A 25,370-nucleotide genomic window follows, 5' to 3' on the forward strand; every position below is an offset into this window, starting at 1 on the left:
TTTAGCTTCAACTCATTGGTCAGGAGGTGTTTTCAGGTACTTGATTCTCAAGAGACAATTGCTCAGCATACCTTTTGTCTACAACAATTCATGCATCCTGCTATTTCCCATATACCACCTTTGTTTCTTTTTAAAGAACTGGTAACAGAGCATTAAATAATCTCTCTTAGGTCTTGGGGAGTGGGAGAGAAGAAGTTGCAGAGGTGGAGCTGGTAGGACGTAGCATTGTGGGCCTGCAATGTACTGCTACTGGAACGATAAGCAGAATTTTTACAAGATACATATAGCTGATTTGTTCACATTCACTCCCAATGGTGTCTGCTATAAGCCCAAGTGCAGAAACAAGGGATAGCCTGAATCATGCAGTCCTGGCTGTGGGTTACAGAGCTCTTCTAAGGAGAGCTTTACTGGTTCATCAAGAACTCCTGGTCCACATGCTGGGATAACAATGGCTACATCTTCTGTTCATGAAAAACAACTGTGGAGCAACTGCTGCCATATTCCCAATTAGGTCATGACTGGACCATGGCAAGTGCTTAGACACAGTCTCCAAAAATAATCCAGTTCAAACTTTTGCTCTGAATCAGGATCCCCTATCTCATAAACTCCTCTTATGTAATCATTCATGTACTGGAATCTTAGTTTTAGAACTGGAAGGGAGAACTACTTATTTTTATTGATTTTGTGTAAACATATTTATACAAAGCTGTGTTTTAAGCTGCTTTGTGAAGTCTTTTTGCCTTGAAAGGCAGTGTATGAATAAATAAATACATACATACATAATTTAGAAGTATGTTCCAAGTAAATGTACGCAAGCTTATAACATTAAAGCCTCAATTTACCCAAGTGGTGAACTCTTTACTTTCTAAATCACTTGGTTGAAATATCTGGTATTTAATAGGTATTAAAGAATGGATAGGAAAGTATGTTGGGGGGGTGTTTGTTTGTTTGTTTGCTGTTCTTGTGTATTATTTTTCTTATCTTGAATAAAGGGGTACATGTACAGCTTGAGCTCTCCATTATGTTACTATGGAGCTTGTATAATTGGGAATGGATTATTCTTTATCACCTTTATTCGGGTAGTATGAGGGTGGGGGAATAAAAGCAATTTTTCACACGACAAAGCATCCCTTTCTTTAAATAGCTCAAATTTTAGATGTAACTCCTTCTACGCTATTTTCTGTTAACTTTATCATCTGTTTGGCTGAAAAGATCCTTTTGTCCACAGGATTTTTCAGTTAAATGGGTGATAGAAAGAAGTACCAGTGCAAGAACTGTGGGGAATAATTTGTGCAAGGAATAAAGGGTTACAAATGAAGAAGAAATGCCAATGGAGTTTCTTCAGCATTATGACCTCTGAAACTGATTATATTGCATTACTGCCTGTTCATACTGATTTTTATTATTTCAGAATTCGGTGTTCACTTGGCAGAATTGACTGTAGATCCCCAAGGAGCACTGGCCATTCGTCAGGTCAGTCTTTCCTAAATTAATGAAAGGTGTTAAAATATTTACTGAGTAGTTTCCTGTGATCCTTACAACAAGGTCATCAACTAATTTAGTACAGAAGCTTTGCACTGTCCTACATTACAATTCCCCTTTCCTCCCTGCCCCCTGCATGGGTTTTTCAGGATGTTGGATATCATAATAACCATGAGCTACACAAACTTTAGATCTCTATGGAGCTTGTAGAGTTGTACATATTCCTCACTCATTCACTGGAACAACATTGATCTTATTGAAAGTTATAATTTCTTAAAGCACAGGGAGGAACTCTGACACATTATATGAGGTGCTACTAGCATTTTTTAATTAAAAGAGGCTGTGTGCTGTTCGTTTAATAATAAATTTTTGCCACATATTCCAAAATAAAATTTCCTAAGATGCCTTATACAAGTAGTAATCAGTAAAATAATCAACGTTGCAAAATATAATGAACAGCAAGTAAAAGCAGCACAAAACCAATCAAGGATTAAACGTTCTTTTAAAAGCCTGGGAAAATAAAGGTACTTGTCTGACACTGAAAATACAACAATGTTTGTGTCAGGTAAACATCCCTGAAGAAATTCTTCATTTGGGTATCACCACCAAGGAAATTCTTTCCCTGCTCATCACCCACTATATCTCAGTTGGTGGTGGGTGGTGAGCCCTGGAGAAGGGCATCTGTTGATTACCTCAGTAATCTGCATGAGTAGGCTGTGGAGATAATTGATCCTTCAGGCACACTGGTCCTAAGCTGTGAAGGTCTTTAAAGGTCAACACCACCACTCTGAATTGTGGCTGAAAATGGACCAGGAGCAAGTGCAGCTGTTTAAGGACTGGTGAGATGTGTCCCCAAAGCCTGATCCCAATTAGTCCTGCGCAGGGCTGGCCCTCCCATGAAGCTAGTTGAAGTTCCTGCCTCAGATGGCGGAGCAGAAGGAGCAGTACATTGTGCGCTTCCCCCCACCAGGAGGGCCTGTCACTGCCACACTCCTTCCCTTTGCTGCCACCTCCAGTGCCATGTCTTAGTACAGGCAATCCCCAGGGACACCCCCTCGTACAATGCCTGGGTCTAAGGAAGGACCCCTCAGAGCCAGGCATTTGGGTGTGGCCACCTCTCTGGCCAATCCGGCTCTTCAGAGAGCTTCAGTTGCCCTGCAGAGCAGTCAGCAGTGGCAATGCAGTAAGTAGGGGTAGGAGGGGGGCAGGGCAGGGGAGGGAGACAGACAGGTAGGCAGGTGGATGAGGAGGGAGGGAGATGTGATGGGTGGTGCGGGGGGGTGGACCAGATGCTGGGCAGGGGAGAAGGGGCCAGTGGCAATGGTGGCTAGCAGGAGCGCATGTGCTTTGCTGCTTCAAGCAGCAGGACAGTTTGCATCGGTGTTGGTCTAGCAGAAGTATGTTGAACTAACTGGAAAGTCTTCAAATTCAGCCCCATGTACAATGCCTTACCTGGAGGTTACCAGAGCATGAATAACCAAGGCAAGGCTGTCTCTGTCTAAAAGGGATCACAGTTGGCATATTAGACAAAGCTGGTGAAAGGCACTCAATGCCACAGAAGCTGCTTGGGCCTCTAGTGACATAGTTGGATTAATGAGCATCCTGAAACTGCGAACGCGGTCCTTCAACAGGAAGGCAAACCTATCCAGTAGATTGAGAACTGCTATCAAGGGCAGAAGAACCAGCTACCAATTGCACATCTCTTTTGTCTGAATTGACTTCAGTTTATTGGCCCTCAACCAGTCCGTTACCAAGCCCACACTTCTTGGCTCAGCACTTCTGCTGCATTACCTGAATTAGATGAAAAGGAGAAATAGGGTTGGGTGTCATCAGCATACTGACAACACTTCACTTCAAATCCCAAGATGATCTCACTCAGCTGTTTCATGTAGCTGTTAAAGGGCATGGTGCGGGCGGGATGGGCAGGCAAGATCAGTCCTTGCAGAACTCCATAGTAGGAATGCCATGGAGCTGAGAAGTAGTCCTCTAGCACCACCTTCTAGAACCTTCTGCCTAGGTAGACGCAGAACCAGTGTAAAACAGTGCCCCCAATCAACCCAGACAATCTAACAAGAAGGATGCCATAGTCAATGATATTGCAAGAGAATTAGCAGGACTGTCCTCCCCCCGCCCCCGGCCTTCTGGCATAGATAATCCATCAGGGCTACCAGGGCAGACTTAATGCCAAAATCAGTCCCAAATTTTCTTTGAACTGCACAAAGTAGTGTTTTAAATTAAAATAAATAATAAAGCTTGACTGAAATGGATCCAGATAATCCCTCTGATCTAAGAGATCCTAGCTTGTATGGCAACCACCTTCCTGAGTACTTAGCCCTAGAAGGGATTACTAGCTACTTCGAGGAGCAGGAGATAGCATAAACTAAGCTGTTGCTGAAGTACTTCACATTTTCTGGTGTAATTATGCCTTTCTTGGGATTAAAATACACTGTCATGAATAAGCATATTCAGTTTTAAACATGTTAAGCGTGATCCAGGTAAAGTTAAGCACAACGTTAGTGGATGAGAGAAACTTAAGCACATGCTTAAATCTCTCTAATTGAAATAAAGTGCTTCTTAGAGTGAATTGTGTCAATCCAAAGGTGTGTGACTGCCTTGAAATGTTGCTGTCAGCAGTGCTATAGTACAAGGACTCTTGTTCAGGATTAAGGTTGTGCTGTGAAGAATTAAATAAAATAAACTTTTAAACATAGTATCAGGCAAGGCAGTATGACGGGCTTGTAAAAACTGATTTTTGAATCTATCTCCTTGACTCTGTACACCTGCCTTTCTCCTGTGACAAGAACACAAGAAAATCCTAGTCTTCTTGCAGATATGAGATTGGGTATATCATGGCTAAAAATTTTACTGTGGTACCAAAGAAGCAGACTGCGTCTGAACTAGCATGTATCTCTCTAATTTTGAGAGTTTTGCCCATTCTGTGAGCCATATAAGAGATAAAGGGGTAGCTGAAATTAATCCTAAATATCAGTATTTTGGTTCTATTTCATTTTCCTTGGGTTTTTTTTTTCCACAGCTGGCATCTGTGATTTTGAAACAATATGTGGAAACTCACTGGTGTTCCCAATCAGACAAGTTTAGGCCTCCTGAGACTACAGAAAGGGTAATGTTTTTATTTTAAATACTCAGTGACATGTGTCCAAGTTTAGAATAACACTGCATTTTCTTGGTTTCCATGTATTTGTCTGTTTGTTTAACCAACCGATTTATATACCACTTATATGTTAAAGGCATTTAAATGTATTGAGTAGCCTTTTCTCTAGGACAGTTTTTGCTAGATAGTTACTGGTATGTAACTAGGGATAGTGCAGCATCTGCAAATGCTATAGTCTTGTGGAAATAATAGATGTCCCCTACTAAGCTTCTCCCCACTTTCCTCCACAGGCAAAAGCTGCTATTAGGGAACTGCTTCCCAATGGGTTGAGAGAATCAATTAGCAAAGTACGCTCAAGTGTTGCCTATGCGGTTTCAGCAATAGCTCATTGGGACTGGCCTGAAGCTTGGCCTGAGCTTTTCAATCTGTTAATGGAAATGCTGGTCAGTGGGGATCTGAATGCAGTGCATGGAGCTATGCGAGTCCTTACAGGTATGTATGTATTGTATAGTCTTAACTGGGGAGTTTGACCTGGGCTTCCAAAACATTTCAATATGCTGATGTTTTAAAAAGTTGAGAAATGTGGTAATCCCTATTCTGTCCGCCTTTAGAAACACAGTTCATACTGAGGTTTCAAATGTAGAAATAGCTTAACATCCACCCACCCTATTCCTCCTCCTCGTACAAGTTTGTGGAAGCTGCAAAGTGGTCAAGAACTGGGATGTAAAAATAGGTGAAGCTGTCGATTACATTACATTTTGAGCAGATAACTCACTGACCTGGTTTGCAAGACACAACAGCTCTCTCTCAAGTAACCCATGACTTGTTTTAGGGTTATTTGAGAGTTGTCTAACCCCCAAAGAACCCCTGCCACCTGGGTTCACAGAACAATCCATGACAAGCTGGGTGCCTACGGATACCTGGCACAACACGACATCCCCCACAGGTAAATTAACCCACGGTGCACTGTCATGTCACGAAAACCAGCTCACTTTAGGCACTTTCTAACATACAGTCACTAGTACATCTGTTTAGCAGGGGTATCTAGCTGTATGACCCTCATGTTCATAAATGATAACTGAAAACAGAAAAATGCATTTTGTTCAGAAGTTGTAATGTAAGGTCAGACTGAACTTTTTAAAATTTAAACTTTCTGTCCCCATACCTTTCTCTGAAGCCACATTGAGTTCTCATATCTCAGACTGAAAGGAGGATGTAAGATATTTTAGGCTGGGTTTTTTTAAAGGTAGAAGCTGTATATACTACTAAGAATTCAAGATGAAAGGCAACCTGTCATGGCTGTGTTGATGGACCTCACCATCATAGATCTGGGGATTTTCATAATGAATTTGCTAACATCTATAGGTCTGTCAAAGAGCCTCGTGTGGCGCAGAGTGGTAGGCAGCAGTAATGCAACCGAAACTCTCCCCACGACCTGAGTTCAATCCCAGCGGAAGCTGGTTTTCAGGTAGCCGGCTCAGGTCAACTCAGCCCTCCATCCTTCCGAGGTTGGTAAAATGAGTACCCAGCTTGCTAGGGGAAAAGTAGTTAGGACTGGGGAAGGCAATGGCAAACCATCCCACTATACAGTCTGCTAGGAAAACGCCGAGGAAAAATGGCATCCCTCTAAGGATCACTAATGACTCGGTGCTTGCACAAGAGGAACCTTTCCTTTTCATAGGTCTGTCAAGCCTTGGCCAGACAGGCTGAGAATTGGGGTGTGCATGACATGGATAGGTTCAAAGCACTTAATATTGAGGAAGTTAATACTTAATTCCCAGTTACTTTCAGAATAGATATAGGCCTAGTTCTTACTGAGGTGGTAAAACTGTCTGGTTTAGATGCTGGCAAGAAGGCTAGGCAAAAAGTATTCAGTCTAACAATCTAATCCTCTACATTCAAATAACGTTTATGTATGGAGGAGCCTTTGATAAAATGAGCCCTCCACCTGCAATCTGAAGCAATACACCCCAGATACGGATTTACCACCCCTGTGTGAACTAGACTTTTGATTCATGTAATCATAAGGGGAAATTAAATTCTTCTCTTCCTTGCCCATTTCTGAATCTGTATGCCATTAGAATGGATGAACAATCTGGAAGTAAGATGCTACCCCTGATTAATCTCTGCAGAAGTATACTTTGATTATGTAAACATATTGTTATCTTGCTGTTTCCTAGAGTTCACTCGGGAGGTGACAGACACACAGATGCCCCTCGTTGCTCCAGTTATTTTACCTGAGATGTATAAGATTTTTACAATGGCGGAGGTATGGGTGAAAATACTTGTTTTCTCTTTGGGAGGAATATCATAGATTCTACATTTATGAAGTATCATTATGTTTAGATTTACTGTGATTTTGTAATGTCTGTAGTTAATATAGATTTCCTGTAGTTTCTCTTCTAAATGTCCTTTGAGGTTCAATTAAAAATTGAAATGTAAGAGTGTGGAAAGAATGATCCTCTAGGCCGGGGGGCCTCCAAATGCTTTGGCCTACAACTCCCATGATCCCTCACCATTGGCTATGCAGGCTAGGTCTGATGGGAGTTGTAGGCAAAAAAAATCTGGAGGGCCACAAGTTGTCCACCCCTGCTGTAGGCATGCACCTGGTATACTGGCTCTGCTACAAATAGCCAGTGGCCCTCTGTGTGGTCACTTCTAGATGGTATATAGGCAGAGCAGGTGCCTTTGGGGATTGGCTTTCTATTTCCTTGCCTAAACTGTTGTGGATAAATACATCATTAGCAATATCAAGGACTACCCCCACACTCTCCACTGGCAACAGAGCAGATACCATAGCTCAAGGTATGTGGACACTTGGGTGCAAGGAGAAAATAAAATGGGATGAAGTCATAGAAAAGAATCAGTGCTGAAAGACAAATGCACTGTAAGAATTGATTCCAAAACAGAATAAAATAGGTTTACACACACAATATTATTGTGTAATAGTGTAAATTAAGGTTGCCTACCTGTAATGCTTGTTCTTTGAGTTGTGCTCTGTACAGTCACACATCCTGCCCATTTTACCCTCCCAAAAGGAGATGGCCCCGGTGGTCACTAAGGTTATAGGGTCCTCATTAATGGTCAGGGATAGAAACTGAACAGAAAGATGCTGACCCATTTTGTGGAACAGATATGAAAGCACATGGGTAAGGAGAAGGGGTATTTCACTTCCTTACTTCCAGAGCTTCATAGAACATCTCACGTGTGGTCTGAACAGCAGCATTCCGATGTTTGACTGCATAGAAAGCTATCTGAAGAACAACAGTTACAGGTTAGCAGCACTGTTTTATGCGATGGCTCCTTCAACTCTGTCTGCCTCATAAGCTCATTCCATCACTGCTTTTGGGACCTGTTTTGTCCATTTATTTATTTATTTATTTATTTATTTATTTATTTATTTATTTTTGCATAGGCTGTCCAATAACATATGTTCTCTGTGTGGCTCCCCAAAAATAAAAGAATAAAATACAATATTAAAATATAATATAACAGAACAATAAATAGCATCATAAAATGATGTTTTTAACAATAGAGGAAATGGAATAAAACAATTTAGCATCAGGTATGTACAGTAAATTGTAAATTAGACATTGAGAGTCCTGATTTTAGAATTACAAGTCATTCAAAAGGCCTGGGTGAATAAAAGGGTCCTCATCTGACCATACATTAGTATTGTGGGTGACAACTGCTGATAACATACTGACAAATATCAACCATTTTCATCTTTTGACAAGTTGTTTCTCTTTTGTTAGGTGTATGGTATTCGTACAAGGTCACGTGCTGTAGAAATCTTCACCACGTGTGCCCATATGATCTGTAATATGGAGGAACTGGAAAAGGTAAATAGTTTATTTCTTGTTCATGAGTTGTGTTGATTGTGGTGGTGTAATATTATTTCTCTTACACAAGGGATCATCTATTCTTGAATTAATTCTGTGAGGTATGATAGGTAAAATGACAAATACACCATGTCGCTCAGCATCATGCCTGAACTTGAGTTACTTATACCCAAACTCTCTGCTCTGTAACTTATTGGCCTCTGCTGTATGAAATGTGACTTTTGTAGGTGAAAAATGTGTTTGCTCTGCAACTAGAGGAAGACTTAAACTGAAGCACTGGCACTTTCTTTTGCTCTTTAGTGTCACTATCAAGAAACGTTTCACTTGGTTATAGTGTGTGCAAGAGGACACACCGAGCAACCTCCAGGAAGGGCTTGTGGTTCCTGGTCGACAGCTGGTTGGCCACTGTGTGAACTAGATGGACTCTTGGTCTGATCCAGCATAGCTCTTCTCATGTTCTTAAGGGCAGCTGCTATGCTGGCCCAGTTCTCTGAGTATTCTGCTTGACTGTAGCAGGCTGTGGGGTTCTGGTGAGGCTGGCTGAAATATGGAAGCCAGCTGGTGATGTCATGAGAAGGAGGAAGCCATTCACCGAGGGTGTTTAAAGGCAACTGGTGAAACACTATGAGGCAGTGATGTGGGCTGGAAAATTTTCCAGAATAAAATTCCAGTGCTTTTATTTTTCTGCTGAAACAACGAATGAGTGGCAATTGCATATACAATATTAGACAAGCTTGATAGCTTCAAAGTTGTAATGAATATTTTTCGGGTTATCAAGAATTATCCCTAGCAAGTACGTGAGAGAATACATATATGTCATTGAAATACAAATATGTCTCCATGTAAAATAGAACTAATAAGTAGTGGCAGTGAAAAGTAGTGGCAGTGAAAATGAAGGTACCTCAACAACCTCAGTGGAAGAGAATTGACCTCTTGAAATAGATAAGTAGTTGTCAGGATATCATGCACAGTTGTTTGGGTTGCTAAAATGTATTAGTGCAGCCTGCCCCAACCTGGTGCTCTACAAATGTGTTGGACTACAACACCCAGCATCCTTCAGTAAGCATGGCTGGGTGTGTATGCTGGGAGTTGCAGTCCAAGACATCTCTAGGGCACCAGGTTGGGGAAGTCTGAATTAGTGTGCCAATAGTTTTCAATACCTTTGCGTGTGTTTTTCTTACGTTTAAACAATGTAAGGGGAGTATATGCCATTTTTTAATTTTTTACAAGTATTACAATAAAAAAGCTACATAATGAAACATTTAGATCACATTAAATGTGGTTTAATTTCCCCCCTCAAATATTCAAGTCAAATACTTGTGTAGTGGAACAAAAAAATTAACATGGAGTACTTTTTAAACTTTTTTTGTTTACTAAATACAAATAAAATAAATGTGCTAAATAAGATCACTGTCTAAGGTATCTGAAAATTTCCCCATGCAAATGACCCTATGCAAATTCGCCCAATTCAGCGTTTTCCAGAAAACCAACATCACTGTACTGAGAAGAGATAGAGGTAGGCCAAGGGCAAGCTGAGCCCCTTCCTGGCTATTGTTGGAAGTGGTAGTTATAAGCATGGGTAAACTGATATGGTATGACTATCTCCATTTGAGGTTGACCTTACTGTTCTGGTGCCAGAGGCTGCAGCTGCACAGATTTGGTCCTGATAATTCTAGTGGCAGAGTGCACTTATTACAAAGTGAAAGAAAATGGCTAGAATTTAATTTGAGCTATCTAGAAGATAATAGTTTGTTTTGGCAATACGTGGTTTGGGTCAGAATGGGAGCTCTCCTTTGCAGGCTTTGGGAGCAAATAAGACTAGAAGTCAATATTTGTCTAGTATTTTGTTGAACAGTTATGGGCATCCAGATTCTGTTAGGTGCAAGACTTTTACAGTAACAGATTTACTCCAAGTTTGTTCGTGTTATATCAGAATGTTGCTGCGTTTTGAGAACATCTGTTGAATTCATAAAAGCGTGTTATGCTTTACCATTGAGTAGCTAGAATCCGGGAAGCCATCTAAGTCAGTTAAGTGACAAATAAAGCAAACTTAGAGGTTATGTATGACTTTGAAGTCCACATCATTTGTAATTAGCTAAATCTTTTTAAGGAACACGTATGAGAGTGGAATTAATAAGTACTTAGAGAGCAAACCTAAGGCCCCTGGACAGCATCTGGGGGACATAGGATTGTTTGGTTTCTAGGCTCCTAGGTCAGAAACAGGCCTCTGACCTTGGAGCTCAAAAACCGCGCTCCCCTCCCCCTCGTAGCCAGTGCAGTTTTGGCTATGGCTCCGCACTCAGAAACAGAGCGCAGAGGCAGGAAAAGGGAGCTTTCCTGGGGGTGGAGAGCGGAGGAGACTGGGGCATCAACCATATGACATTTCGTATGACCGCCCCAGCCTCCTTCCCTCCCCCTCCGAAGCACCACTGCTAGATGGGCGATAACGCCTGTCTAGTAGAAATGCAGGGCAGCTGGAGAGCGGAGGCAAAGTTCCCCTCCATGCTCTAGCTGCCCTTCGTTGGATACTTGGCAGCCTCTGAGTTCAGAGGCTGCCAACTATCTTCACAGGATTGCACCCTTAGTCTTGCAGCTATTCTTTTTTTTTTTAGTAATGATGAACACTTTACAAGTTACTCTAACTAAAAACCAAATGATCGTTTCTTTTATACTGGTAGGGAGCAGCCAAAGTTCTGATTTTCCCAGTGGTGCAGCAGTTTACTGAAGCCTTTATTCAGGCCCTGCAAATGCCAGATGGTCCTACATCAGATAGTGGACTTAAAATGGAGGTTTTAAAGGTGAGTATATACAATATATCATCATGTGAGCACAAAACTTTATGTTGAAATCTTGATGTTGCAGGTGGGCTACAAAAATGGGGTTCTTAAGTATTATTCTTTTCAATACATTATAGCAATACTCTTTTTATAAGGTAACATAAACCAGTTAATCTACCAAGCAAAGTTGGAACCACTAAGGAAACATACAGATACCATTGATTTACCATAAACAAAAAACAAAGTGCAACCCAAGAGACATTTAGGGAAGGAATGTCTTTCAGAAGCCCTTACATAGGGTTAAAGTACTTCTCTTGGGATCAAAAATGGGTTATCCATTCATGCATGGTACTATGGGGGAAGTGGTGTGCATGCTTTGTTACAGATGATCCCAGGATATTTTACTGTACAGTAAATTTATCGAGAATGAGGTCAGGGCATATAAGGCTAGATGACTGCATGCAACCCAAAGGTCTGTGTATCCTTCAGAATGGTCAGATTCCATCAACTACAGTTTTACCTATCCTCATAATATGTTTCCAGTAGGGTTCTCAAAGCTGCCTCACATGAACTGGGTCTTTGTCGGCTACTACCTCTTAATACCCCTTCATGGATCACTGCCTTGTTGTGGCAAAGGGGCTTGCGTAACTCAATGAAGCCATAAGCTATGCCGTGCAGGGCCACCCAAGACAGATGGGTCATGGTGGAGAGTTCTGACAAAATGTGGTCCACTGGAGAAGGAAATGGCAACCCACTCCAGTATTCTTGCCAAGAAAACCCCATGGAACGTATCACAAGGCTAAAAGATAGGAAGGCCTGGCGTGCTGTGGTCCATGGGGTTACGAAGAGTCGGACATGACTTAACGACTGAACAACAACAACAAACCTCTTAACATAAATTAGTCTGTAGACTGTAATGTGTCTGTATTTATCTGTGTTTATCAGCAGTATAAATATATATAAGTCTATATGCTTGCTAGGCAAAGACCTCTTCAATTTTGCAGAAGAAGAAAAGTGAATGTAGTAGTGCTTAAATGAATATTGATCAGTTTTGTAAATGAAGGTCTGTTAATGATTCTAAGGATCTGTTTTTCCCTCCAGGCAGTGACAGCCTTAGTGAAGAACTACCCAAGACATATGATTTCCTCCATGCAACAGATCCTTCCCATTGTTTGGAATACGCTTACAGAAAGCGCAGCCTTATACCCTTTTTGCCCTGTTTTGGAGTAACAACAGATTTCCTAGAAAGGAAGTAGTAAGGCGGGATGTGGGGCTGATGGGAGAACAAGTTGTGGTGTAGATTCTAACTTGCAACAAACATTATAGAAAAAATAAATGAATTTTGAGACTGGGGAATAAAATACTTTTATGTCATTTCTGTATATTTTACTGACTCTTGCCAGGATTCAAAAGGTTCTATGGAAGTGTTCAAAGTGTTTTCACACATGCAGCGTTTCCCAGTTTTTTCTTTGGGCGCCAGTCTCTTGTCCCTCAGGGAATGTTGCTTTTCAGCAGAAGGGCTGCTGCTATTTGGGGGTGCTAAAAAGCCCCATTTTTGATCCAACCCTCATGCAACTGGAAGTCCATCGTGCAGCAGGACTTGAGCTCTCATGACATGAACTCCCCATCCTCTCCTCTCCCTGCAGCTCCCTACATATGCTCCGGAAGGCTGGGGGACCCTCCAACACAGATTTCGGAGGTGTGCAAGGGGAATGCGTTCCACTAGTGGTTCCCTCCCACTGGCAGAACAGCACAGTTGGATATAACCCAGTGCCTTTCAGTCCTAGCCTATATATTTACCTAATAATGTTAGCATCAACAAGCTTGTGACTACAGTATAAGACTGGGTGGGTTGACTTCTTTGAGTTGTAATTTTTAATCGTGTGAACTGTGTAAATCAGGGATGGCCCAAATTCCCAGTACAGTCTGCATACCAAAAGTTTTACAGGTCTTGAGAGCCCTAAACCTCTAGAAGGAACATAGAGCAAATGTTACAATATCTTTTATTGGACCAAATAGTCATTAAAATATTGTAAATTAGTTTGTAAAATACAAATTCTTCAGGCATAGGTATTCAAGTATTTTTTTGAAAAAGAAAAGCATGTTATTGTCTGCCAAGGGCAAACAACAGCTACGAAGAAGCAATTTTCATTGGGAAAATAGTGCTAGTGGAAAGAGGTAATGCCCTTGCCTTGCTCTGTAGTCCTGATTTAGAATTGGGCTCTTATAGCTGCTATTTGAAAGAAATTTAAAAAGCATCCATACATCTCTGTAACATGCAGTTAGCCCAGAGATGACTATGATATGCAGCCATGTAGTCTATTCTTTTTAATATTAACCACAGTATAATATTGATTGGCTGTTTGATGGATATTGGTTTTGATTTTTAAAATTGTACTTGGCTCTTTTTCTCATAAATTAAAGGGTTTGCATTTTTCCTCTCCCCCCACAACTTATTCTAATAATTTCATTGCAAATGATTCGAGCTTAAATGAAAAGCACCGCTATCTGGTATTCTGTAGACTGAATTAATTTTTCCTTAACTTGATTATACCTATGTGAGAACAGAAGTAAATTACACAGAAGAAGTAGAGGACCCAGTGGATTCTGATGGTAGGAAACTCATTGCTAAAGGTCTGATTGAAAATCCATCCAAGTAGCTGTAAGAAGAACTCACCACACATGGTTCTCTAAAGAGGAAAGAAGTCATTCTTGGAAAGCATGTTGAGAATATTATAGGATTAAATTGCTGCTTGTTGGAGTGGGGAAGCCCGTGGGGGTGGGGGTTAGGTCAATCAATGAGTAACTTTGAAACCAAACGATTTTAAATAGGTTTTCTTTTTATACACCAATAATTCCTGTTAATTTTAAATGTGGTAGTTAAAACAGCAACAAAAACTACAAAAGGTCTATTTGTAAAGGTTTTTAAAATTTCAATTTTTAAATTTTGGCCTCATTCTCTTGGCAAAGTTGGTAATATGGCAGCAGAATAATAGAACTGTCATGCAATAAAGTAATTATTTGAAAGCTTTTAATAACATTTGTTAGATTTTTCACTTCACAAACAATATAAATGTAACTTTTCAATTTTAGGAGAAGTTCTGGGCTTTGAAAATCTAGTATTCAGCATATTTGAGTTTGTTCATGCTCTGTTGGAAAACCACAAATTTAAAAGCACAGTGAAGAAAGCTTTGCCAGAGCTAATATATTACATCATTCTATATATGCAGATCACAGAGGAGCAGGTAAGCACATTTTCTGTGTACTATTAGGTAGGAAAAGCATATCTCAAACTCCAGTTGATGTATGCTTTGAAGTTACTAGAAATTAGTGGAAGATATAGTACCCATAATGATTTCATCAGATCCTTTATAACCAATGATATCATGGACCTGATAGGACAGACTATACCAAATTGTAGAGTATTGGCATCAAAACTCATATTTTCTTCAGAAGAACTGCTTACCACAGTATGAGGGATAAGGGGGAAAAGGTTGTCAGTACTGGCTTCTTATCGGATAGATTATTAGAGTATGGGCAGCATTTAGCGTTTACTTCATCTACATTACTGTTAGTGGCTGGCTTCACACAACACGGCAAGCCACAGTTTTGGCTGACTACGAGTTGAGTGTGGGTTGTTGAATCACGTGGTGTTGTGTGAACCCAGCCGTGCTAACAAACCATAGTTTGTTAACCATGAACAACCCATGAAGAGAGCCATGGTTTGTTAACATGGCTGGATTTACACAACACAACAACCCACAATTCAATAACCCATGGTTCAATGACAACCCACACTCAACCCATACTCTGGTTTGTCATATTGTGTGAACCAGTCTTAGTGTAATGCAGGGGTGGGCAACTGGTGGCTCTCCAGATATTTTGGCCTACAATTCCCATCAGCCCTAGCTAGCATAGCCAATGGCGAGAGGTGATGGGAGTTGTTGGCCAAGACATCTCGAAAGCAACAAGTTGCCCACCCCTGGTGTAACCAGTTATTGCATTAACTGTTCTGGAAAAAAATGTTGAATGAGAGAACAGTTTCTACCAGTGCTGTTCCAAGAACAAAAAGTAGCTTTTTCATTCCATGCACCCAGAAGAATGGAAGCAGATACTGAGGTTTATAAGATGTGTGCACAGTGAGCACAAGGAAAAAAGAAAATGATATGGGATCATAAAAGACCAGTGGTGAACATTAAATTCTGATGTAGTATATCATTCTTTCTGATGTATCCTGTCTTTTGCAACCATATCAACACGTTTTTCACTGAGTGGACGCACTCTAGGAAAACTAACATTGGAATATTTCAGTACATAGCAGTTGGTTTAGTTATGTGTAGTCCCAAATGGGTAAAGAGTTTCCTATAAATTGCTGGCTGACTGATTTCTTTTCAGATAAAAGTCTGGACTGCAAACCCACAACAATTTGTTGAGGATGAAGATGATGATACATTTTCTTACACCGTTAGAATTGCTGCACAAGACTTATTGCTGGTAAGAGAGAATATGCAGTGTTCTGAAAGATCTAAACCAAGAGTGGGGAACGTGTGGCCTTCCAGATGTTGTTGGACTACAACTCCCATCATCTCTAACCACTGGCCTTGATGGCTCAGGCTGTTGGGAGTCGAACAAGTTCTGGAAGGCCACAGGTTCCTCACCTCTGATCTAAATAGCAGTGGTAAATGGTGGCCTTTCATATTCAGCTTACATCTATTGTATACATACTGAGCTTCAAATGCTTGGAAATTGAATAGATATACGTGTCATGCTATTTTTTTAGAGCCACTTTGGTCCAGAGGTTGAGTTTTTGGCCTGAAAATAAAACAAATCAGAAAGCAGTTAATGACCTGTCTTGAAAGGAGACCCACGAGTGTAATGGAGGAGGGAAAGACTGTGTTGTAGAGCTATAGAACTATTTTTAGTTAGCATATTACTTTTTTTTCAAGCACAAAAACGCTTCTTTTGACAGAAGCTTAGGGCAGAACTTATGGGGATTGTAGCTGCTTTCAAACAGTTTCTCTTTGGTAACATCTAGTTAAAAGCAACAGTTGATGTGATGCATCTTGATCACTGTTTCCCTGCTTCGTTGTACTTGGCAGCCAGTGAATTGGGGCAGGAAAATGTTGTGTGTGATGATGTCAGCTCATGCTGGGAGGCATGGGAGAGAGACAAGTCAGTGGCAGCCATTATGTTTGATCCCTGTTCTGTCTCCATCCTTGGCCATCACTATGTTCCCTTTGGATACTTTACTAAGCATCCATCTATCTGTGTCAATATGAAATACAGAATGAAGACAAAAAGCACTTTTATTTAGCATTTTGGCCAAATTCTCTGTGCTCTCAGGCCACGCGCTACTAACTTGGCTATTGGCAAGGTAAAGTGGTATGAAAATCCCCCTTGTGTTCTCTACAAAATGTCAGCTATTATCATACTTCCGTTTAGGCTGTGGCAGCTGATTTCCAGAATGAGAGTGCAACAGCTTTGGCTGCAGCAGCTACAAGACACTTGCAGGAAGCTGAGCAAGCTAAAAACAGTGGTGCTGAGCATTGGTAAGAATGTTTTTATCTTCAGTATCAGTCAATATGCCTCTCAATACCACTTGCTGCTGGGGAACAAGAGTGGGAGATGCTATTGCAGTCATGACCTGCTTATGGGCTTCCCATAGGTATCTGATTGGCCAGTGTGGGAACAGAATGCTAGAGTAGGTAGGCCTTTGGTCTGATCCACCATGGCTCATCTTATGTCCTTAAGGCAGTTTCTGCAGATAAGATACAATGAAAACAAATCAGAATTTTGTTCTATAGCTGAATAATCAAGTTAGAAATGAAATCCGGAATTACTCTTGTAGTAATTGCCCACTTATTGGGAAGTGTAGTAAGTGATTGCCCACTTACTGGCATCTGCAGGTGATCTAGAGGCACTAGTGAATAAACGAATAAAGCTCAGGTCAGCAGCCTAGAATTGTCCTTAAAAACCTTTTGTTTAAGTCTCAGGAGATTAAAATAACCTGATTTGTGGTAGCATTTTTAATATTGTACATATTGTCCAACTTGTCTTCCATAACCTGAAGAAGGGCATTGTTGATGGGCAGCAGTGTGTATCCTATTGGACAATATCCAAGTGAATGATAGAAAGGGTGATAAAATGTCTCATAGTAGTCTGTCATATGCTAACTTCATTCGAAATCTTAATTCTACAAATATGATTATTCAGCTTCTGTTACTAAGACAGGATGCCTATCTTAGTAGGTTTAATGTGGTTTTAATCTTGTTTCAATGTTTTAATATTTTAAGATGGTTTTATTGCTTTTATGTTTTTATATATTGTTTTTATTTGAATGGCTGTATGCTGCCTTGATGGCATTTGTAGTTTCTGCGATAGTAAAATTCTCTCTCCCTTTTGTCAAATAAAATAATGCTTGACGTTGGACAATATTTGACCAATCAAATTACATGTTTATTTGTTTGGAACAGTCAAATACCAACCCTACTTACAGTCACTATAAAATATTTAAATAACCAACATTGAGATAATCGCAATATAAAGCAAGAGAGAAAAACACCCAGTCATTTGAGATATAGAGGCTGTTCACACAACACGCTAACCCACACTCAACCACTAAGTGTGGGTTAGCGTGTTGTGTGAACAGCCCTACAGACTGGGTTTGTACATCATACTATGCCATGGTGGGTTGCTATGGTGGGTGGCTGCAGAGTGGTTTAGTTTTGTGCAAACAAGCCACTCTGAGAACCCATGGCTTGTAGTAGGGTTGTTTAGGGTGGCTTGCTCTCAGGGTGGTTTAGTGTGACGTCTGAACCTGGCAGGGTGATTTTTCCGTTGGGTGTCAAGAGTGGCTAGAAAATCGCCCGGCAAGAGCAGCAAAAACCCCTGTTGCTGTTCGTGATCTTGCTAGTGTTGCCATAATTCTCCCTTCTCAACCTCAGGATGGATTTAAAAAAAAATTGGTGTGAATCTTGGTGAAAGGACACCAGAGAGTGCCCTGAACATGTTCATAAGTTATTTATTTTTGGTCCTGAGCAAGTGTGCAGGAGCAAATGACCGCTACTAGGAATTTTGCATAATTTCCCCTCCATTGTACTGCTCTGCCATGAATTTTGTGCAATTTTCCCCTCTGGTGTACTGCTCTGCCATGAAATGTACATATTTTTATGATCCTGCTCACTATTCTGTAACTCATGTACATCTGTCAGCTAGCAACGGAGACCAGTGGAAAGTAGCAATAAGCACAAAGTGGGCAGGAGCTGAAAACGACTGGTGGCTTCAGGAGAGAAGGAGCTTTAGGGGCGGGTGGTATTACTTCAGTGTAACATGAAGCAGCCTTAAAAAAAAACCCTCCAGCAGACTAATTGCAGAAAGGATGCTGACATAGGAAACTAGGATTTCTGACACAACATCCCCTGGGATACGTGCTGGTAGTGACCTGGAGGACTGAGAGGGACCAAGGGAGAAACAAGCCACAAGAAGTCACCAAATGGGCAATCTTCTGTTGGGAGTAAGGAAGAAGCCACCCACCGACCATGGCTTTTTCTGAGGGTGGCTTAGCTGGACATGGGAATTTGCCCATAGAAAACATGAGATTCAACAGAGGATCAGCATCTTGTCTGTTTCAATAGATTGTAAATGGTTCCTACATCTCCTATGAATAGTGAATCCAACTCCTGTTTTCTTTAAATAAGACAACTAACTTCAACAAAGAATTCTGTAGTTTGTTCAGCCACAAGACTGATGGGGAATAGTATTTCCAATTTCTAGCTATATTTATTCACATGTTAATCAGATAATCCAAAGATTGCTTGATATTAGAGTTACTCTACCTCTTATTAATCTAATTAAGGGCATGGTCCTAAGGGTTGCGCTCACGTTAGACAGAAAACTCTGAGTTCAGAGCCCTCTGCCTATCCTATGCCCTGTCGAGAAGAGTCAGACAGGGCAAGAGGAAGACAGAGGCAATTTTGCTTCCGTTCCTCCGTTTAAAATACAAAAAGTAGCCAGACAGGCCTCTGAGCCCACCTTGCTGACTTAACCTTTCTGTGGGCAGAGGCTACGGAGAGGCCATAGGATACTGCATATCCTGGCCTCCCCTCTCCGTCCACTAGCACACCCCCTTTTATCCCTCTCCAACTTCCATGGTGGCTGGGAGCGGGATGGAGAGGGAAGATCTGCAGCATCCTATTGCACCCCAGACACTGTGTAGGAGCCATGAGATTGCTCTATAAAGCCATCACTGGGAAAGGGTAATGCTAATATGCTAACATTAATACTAAAGACTAATCTCATTTAAAATACTGTTTACACCAGTCCAATATGCCTGGATTTTTTTCAGTTACCACCTCAGGTGAATCAAATCTGCACCTGCTAAACTATATCTGTAGCAAATTGCATCTCAGTTCTCTCCCATTTTCATTTGAAGTATACGATAGGCCATGTTTACCAATATATCTTTAGAAATATGTACTTTTTATGTTATTAATAGTAACAAAACTACTTTTATGATTTCTCTAGAAGTAAATTAGAAAAATGAATATTGGAAAACCCAAGTCATTTATTTATTGCAGGTGGAAGATACATGAAGCGTGCATGCTGGCTTTAGGTTCAGTCAAATCTCTTATCACAGACAGTGTGAAGAATGGCAGAATACACTTTGACATGCATGGATTTCTAACAAATGTTGTTTTAGCAGACCTCAACCTGTCAGGTATTTCATCACTTGATTTACTGATTTGATGCCTAGAAAATAAAGAACAGAAATTCAAGAGCCTTCCGACATTTTTGTGATTGGGGAAATTAATTATTTGGGACAGCATGCTGTTATGCACAGAATATATGAGAAAGGTTCTGTAGATATGAATTCTTTTGCCTTTCCATTTGCAGAATGAATTAATCTCATGCAGAATGAGATTAATTCATAAATCACTGGTCTTAAAGTCTATTTAAAATTACGGCAATTAGTAAGAGCTTCAAAGCAGGAGAGGCAGTGGCTTCTGCCTCTCCTGATGCCTTGCAAATGGTAACTGTTGTTAGTCTTTCAAAACTCATAGCTTTGGAAGCATTGTACATCTCTTCTGTTCTCCCCCCCCCCCAATCAAGGGGAAAGGCGGGGTGCATACATGCTCCCAAAGACTTTGGATACCTTGCTATCTTGCACCACAATGACACTTCATCCCAGCCCCTGCACATTGTGCACAGAAAGAAGAGATGCTCAGGTACACTCAGTAACTGCTTTGTTTTACCTGCCTTGGATACTTCCATGTGTGCAGTCTAAGCATTAATAATTAGGTGTCTTATTTGTTCACTGTATCCCTGTACCTCTTCTCAATAATATACAGGACCCCGCTATTTAATTATACTTCTGAAGGAGGAATGCAGTAGCAATAACACTAACACTTTTTTCTTTCAGTGTCTCCTTTTCTGCTTGGTCGTGCTCTTTGGGCAGCCAGTCGCTTCACAGTTGCAATGTCTCCAGAGCTCATCCAGCAGTTCCTACAAGCCACAGTCAGTGGTCTCCATGAAACCCAACCCCCTTCTGTGCGAATTTCTGCAGTAAGGGCTATTTGGGGGTATGTAGATCAGGAGATAAAACACATTTTAGTAGATTTGTAGGCTAATATGAGAAAAGGTTTAAAATTCAGAATTTCTCATTATGATAGATGAAGTACTGAACCTGTACTTGAGAGAGAGTGCACACTGTTACTTTATCACTGATTTTGTTGATGTTTTCTGGATTTTTCTTCTAGCTACTGTGACCAACTGAAGATCTCTGAAAGCACCCATGTTTTACAGCCTTTCCTTCCCAGTATCCTTGATGGACTAATACACTTAGCAGCTCAATTTAGTTCAGAGGTCCTCAATCTTGTCATGGAAACGCTTTGCATTGTCTGCACAGTAGATCCAGCCTTTACAGCAAGTGTAGAGAACAAGATCTGTCCCTTCACCATTGCAATCTTTCTCAAATATAGTAATGGTATGTTCCTAGACAAGCTCTTGATGATAATTATATGGATATAAATACCTTCTAAAATTGGTGTTCAACGAACACAGTAAAAATTAATTTGTTTTTCTTAAGAGGAAGATACTGTGTTCAATTAGAGAATTATGCAGGTGTTGATTTTTTCAGTGACTGGGCCAAGACAACATGATAACCTACACTCAAGGGGTCAGTATGAGTTGAATGTGGGTTGTCATTGAACCATAGGTTGTTGTTAAAATGTGGGTTATGTTATCTCAACCCAGCTGTGCTAACAAGAAATGGTTTGTGAAGCACGAACAACCTACAGTTCGCAACCCAACAATAAACCATGGGTTCTTTTCATGGGTTGTTTGTGGTTAACAAACCATGGCTTGTTAGCACAGCTGGGTTCAGGCAACACGATAACCTACATTTCAACAACAACCCACGGTTCACCAACAACCCATACTCAACCCTTGAGTGTAGGTTATTATGTTGTCTGATCCCAGCCAGTGTCTGATTGTGAAAGATAACATTGCAGCTCATCTTGGTCGGTAAAATCCAGCATGAAATGTATAGCTGTAATATTGCTTTGGGATGAGCATAACAAATCTGTAAATGACTTTAAGCCTGTTTTCTCAGTCTCTGAATATACATCAGAGATTTTGAGGTGTTGATTGTTGAAATCTATGCATTTTTCATACCTAATTCTGGTAGCACCTCTTCCACCTTTTGTGTTTAAATAACGACTATCAGCTAGTTAGCAAGGAACAAATGTTATTTTTATATATAATTGGATGCCAACCTTCACTAGCATTTCTTAGTTAAAGTTGTACTTATCTCTGGGTATTGCAAAGGATTAGATATAATTTAGTTTTGTTAATGCCTTGTGGTTTTCTGCAGCCGGGCTTATGTGTTGCTGTAGATCACACTAAAGACAAATCCTGAATATAAACATACTTTTTCTATCATTTAGTCTTTATTCTTAACTGTTAATTAAATATTATGACATGAGGGCAATTCAGTTAGTCTAATGCATTAAAGGTGCAATCCTATGCATGTTTAGACAGAAAAAAATCCTACAACTCCTAGCATTCCCATTCTATGGAAAAGGAATGCCGTGAGTTGTATGACTTTTTCCTGTCTAAACATCCACAGGGTCGCACTATAAGAAAACTGTTGGGGGGGGGGAGTCTATTCTGGCTGCACAAGGGGCATGGAAGAATCCTGTTAAAGTATAGTTCAGGAGTTTTGAGGTTCTTAGAATGAGTGTATTTTCTCCCCACAAGCAACACCTGAAGCAGGAGGATCACCTGTTGGAGCTGTGTCTTCCCTTTATGGCATTTAATAATTTGAAATAAACTGTGCCGTCCTTAAGCAGAAAGGAAGACTCTGCCAGATATCCTAGAAGAGCATTCTCTTCACTTTAGCAACATTTCAATCAAATATATTGCATTTTCATATTGTAACAGTGTTATTTTATCTAGATATTTCTCAGTAGTTATTGGTGTTTTTCTTGCCTTAGATCCTGTAGTTGCCTCTCTTGCCCAAGATATCTTTAAGGAATTAGCACAAATAGAAGCCTGTCAAGATGCAATGCAAATGAGATTAATCCCAACTCTTGTCAGTATCATGCAGGCTCCTGCTGATAAGATTCCAGCAGGGCTTTGTGCAGTAAGTATGAAGTCACCTTCCCAAAATAGGACATCCTCTACATAGCCTCCAGTGTTTGTAAAAAAGCAGAAGCATTTATGCCTAAGATACTGCTGAAAAATACATTAAATTATCATGGGAGAGTATGGAATATGTGTTTTGAGAAAAGCGCACACACCTAGTCCTTCTCTTTTAAGTTTCATGATCTTATTTCAATAACTATTCCCTGACTAAAATTGAACCTTCAACCTGTTATTTATCAGAGTTTGCTTCCAGATTGAGAGGCATATTCACAAGGATTAGAGCCAGATTAAGTTAGTTGAACTTGGCTCTTGTTGAAGTCGATTGGACTTGTCATGACTAACTTGTCCCATTGATTCCAATGGATCTAACCCACCAACACTAAAATTACCACTTTTCTTACTATTGTTGAAGTGACCATCTTGAAGAATCTTGCATTAGTATTTTGAGGATGACAAAATTTATTCCTGCAAACTGATCTGTCTCTCATAAGTGAACTGGGTTTTGTTCACTGAAAAATATGAAACATTCAGGTGTTTGAATGCTGTTAACCTCTTTAACCCAGTAACAATCTGCTTCCAAAGAGGAAATAAAACCTCTTACTCTTTCCACATTTAATAAGTGTAGGATGAATTCATCCTGTCATTGTTCTGTGCCTCCTTATTTCACAACTAGTCTCTTTTGTTCACTTTTATCTTTTTCAGACTTCAATAGATATATTAACAACAGTTGTGAGAAATACTAAACCTCCCCTTTCGGAGCTCTTAATCTGCCAAGCTTTTCCTGCTGTGGCTCAGTGTAGCCTGCACACAGATGACCATGCTACCATGCAGGTAATATTTTTGGGGGGAAGAGGGAAGGTTGGTTAGGTCATATGTTGTCCATAATCTTCTGTGTTCAAGGCAGCCACTTCATACTGAATAGCATGTTTGGATTTGTGGACTAGAAATGGCAACTGACACCATTATTGAAAACCCAGGTATCCCTTACTTTTATTAATACAATTTCAGGTGTGAGATGCACCTCTCACAGTTGAAATTTATCTTGCTTAATCCCCAGTAGTACTAGAACTAGCAAGCACTACCTGCTTCTCTTTCTGTCTCTTCTGATGATTTTGTTTGCTGCAGTATGTGACTGAATGGATTAAAGAGGTCCCCCAAAAGGTGAAATATAGCCAAGGAAGACTATCTGGGTAGAGGTTGTGTGCTTGTTAGGTCTGAAAAGAACATGGCTATACATTGGGCAAACTTCACTGACCTTGATTTCCAGGGAAAGGTAGTTTCCATTCACATCCAAAATAATAGTTCAAAAAGCATACTTCAGTATTTAAATTAATTTGTTGTGAAAGCCTTTCAATCATGTCTGTGTTTCTTTGTGTTGGAACTGATACTACCATGCTTGCATTTCAGGGTAGCTCAGTGTTTACTTTGTTAAATTTCCAGAGTTGAATCCTTAGCATCTGGGTGGCTATTGATCATGTTTATAACTTCAGAGCCACTTGCATATGGCTCCAGGTTTTCTCTCCCATCCAGCAGCATACAGGGCCAAAGCTGCAGCATTTGTCTTCAGGCCATTCTCTGGATGTTGAAAACATGAGTTCAAAACTTCATCATAACAAATGCTCCCCAAGTGCAATGTGTGTCAAAAAAAAATCATGGTAACACTCGTGCTTGTCCTCTAGCCCTGTACTGGGGACTTGGTGAAAAAAGAAGGGAGCAAGGTCACATGGAAATAACTTCTGCAGCTTATTTGGCTTACTCGTACAATCCCACCTTTTTCTTCTTTTATGCTTATAATGCATTTTGTTGAACGACTGAACTCTTAGTAAGGTGAAAAGGTGAGTTCTGATTATATGTTTTATTGTTCATTCAGAATGGTGGTGAGTGTCTGCGTGCATACATCTCAGTAGCTCTGGAACAAATTGCACAGTGGCACGATGAGCAGGGCCACACTGGACTCTGGTATGTGATGCAGGTGGTGAGCCAGCTTCTAGACCCACGCACCTCAGAATTTACAGCTGCCTTTGTAGGCAGATTAGTTTCCACATTGATTTCCAAAGCAGGAAGTGAATTGGGAGAGAATTTGGACCAGATTCTGAGAGCAATTCTTAGTAAAATGCAACAAGCGGAAACACTCACTGTAATGCAGGTAAGGAGGCTGGAAACTAGAGGAATTCTTCATGATAAGTTACTAAAATGAGAAGCCTGACCCGTATCATTTCATGTATTTAAGTATAATGTTATACATGAAACTGGCACTAGATATTGTCTCAAAGCAAAGTCAGTTTGGTGATGGTTGTATTCACTAATGCCAAGCAAGAAGGTATTCTGGGTGTTAGTGACTGTGTGCTTTCTGGATCAAGTTCAAAAGTTTGTTTATCCATTGCCTCTGTACTAGAACTCGCTAAAATTATTATGGAGAAGCACCATGTAAGGTAGCTAGCATTCTTAGTTGTCTAGCTAGGATGTGATTTTCTAGAACAATAATGGTGGAGTAAATGAAAATAAGGTGCTTTA

General features: G+C 40.4%; 1 protein-coding gene across 3 annotated transcripts in view; it reads left to right on the forward strand.

The window, feature by feature from the left end:
* Positions 1-25,370, forward strand: part of IPO9 (importin 9) — a 50,738-nt gene that overhangs the window by 9,862 nt on the left and 15,506 nt on the right. For all 3 annotated transcript variants that reach the window (XM_084853740.1, XM_084853741.1, XM_084853739.1), the window contains 17 exons: positions 1,412-1,473; positions 4,517-4,603; positions 4,885-5,086; positions 6,775-6,863; positions 8,350-8,436; positions 11,115-11,234; positions 12,315-12,415; positions 13,768-13,826; positions 14,307-14,458; positions 15,609-15,707; positions 16,656-16,762; positions 19,790-19,929; positions 20,632-20,791; positions 20,969-21,195; positions 22,706-22,854; positions 23,559-23,687; positions 24,727-25,002. In XM_084853740.1, the coding sequence (XP_084709866.1) occupies positions 5,026-5,086; positions 6,775-6,863; positions 8,350-8,436; positions 11,115-11,234; positions 12,315-12,415; positions 13,768-13,826; positions 14,307-14,458; positions 15,609-15,707; positions 16,656-16,762; positions 19,790-19,929; positions 20,632-20,791; positions 20,969-21,195; positions 22,706-22,854; positions 23,559-23,687; positions 24,727-25,002 (1,956 nt within the window). In that variant the 5' untranslated portion in view covers positions 1,412-1,473; positions 4,517-4,603; positions 4,885-5,025. The remainder of the gene's footprint in view (positions 1-1,411; positions 1,474-4,516; positions 4,604-4,884; positions 5,087-6,774; positions 6,864-8,349; positions 8,437-11,114; positions 11,235-12,314; positions 12,416-13,767; positions 13,827-14,306; positions 14,459-15,608; positions 15,708-16,655; positions 16,763-19,789; positions 19,930-20,631; positions 20,792-20,968; positions 21,196-22,705; positions 22,855-23,558; positions 23,688-24,726; positions 25,003-25,370) is intronic.

The sequence above is a fragment of the Heloderma suspectum genome, chromosome 4 (assembly GCF_057233095.1).
Source record: "Heloderma suspectum isolate Gila_16-S chromosome 4, 16-S_ref, whole genome shotgun sequence".
In the NCBI taxonomy this organism is placed as follows: Eukaryota; Metazoa; Chordata; class Lepidosauria; order Squamata; family Helodermatidae; genus Heloderma; species Heloderma suspectum.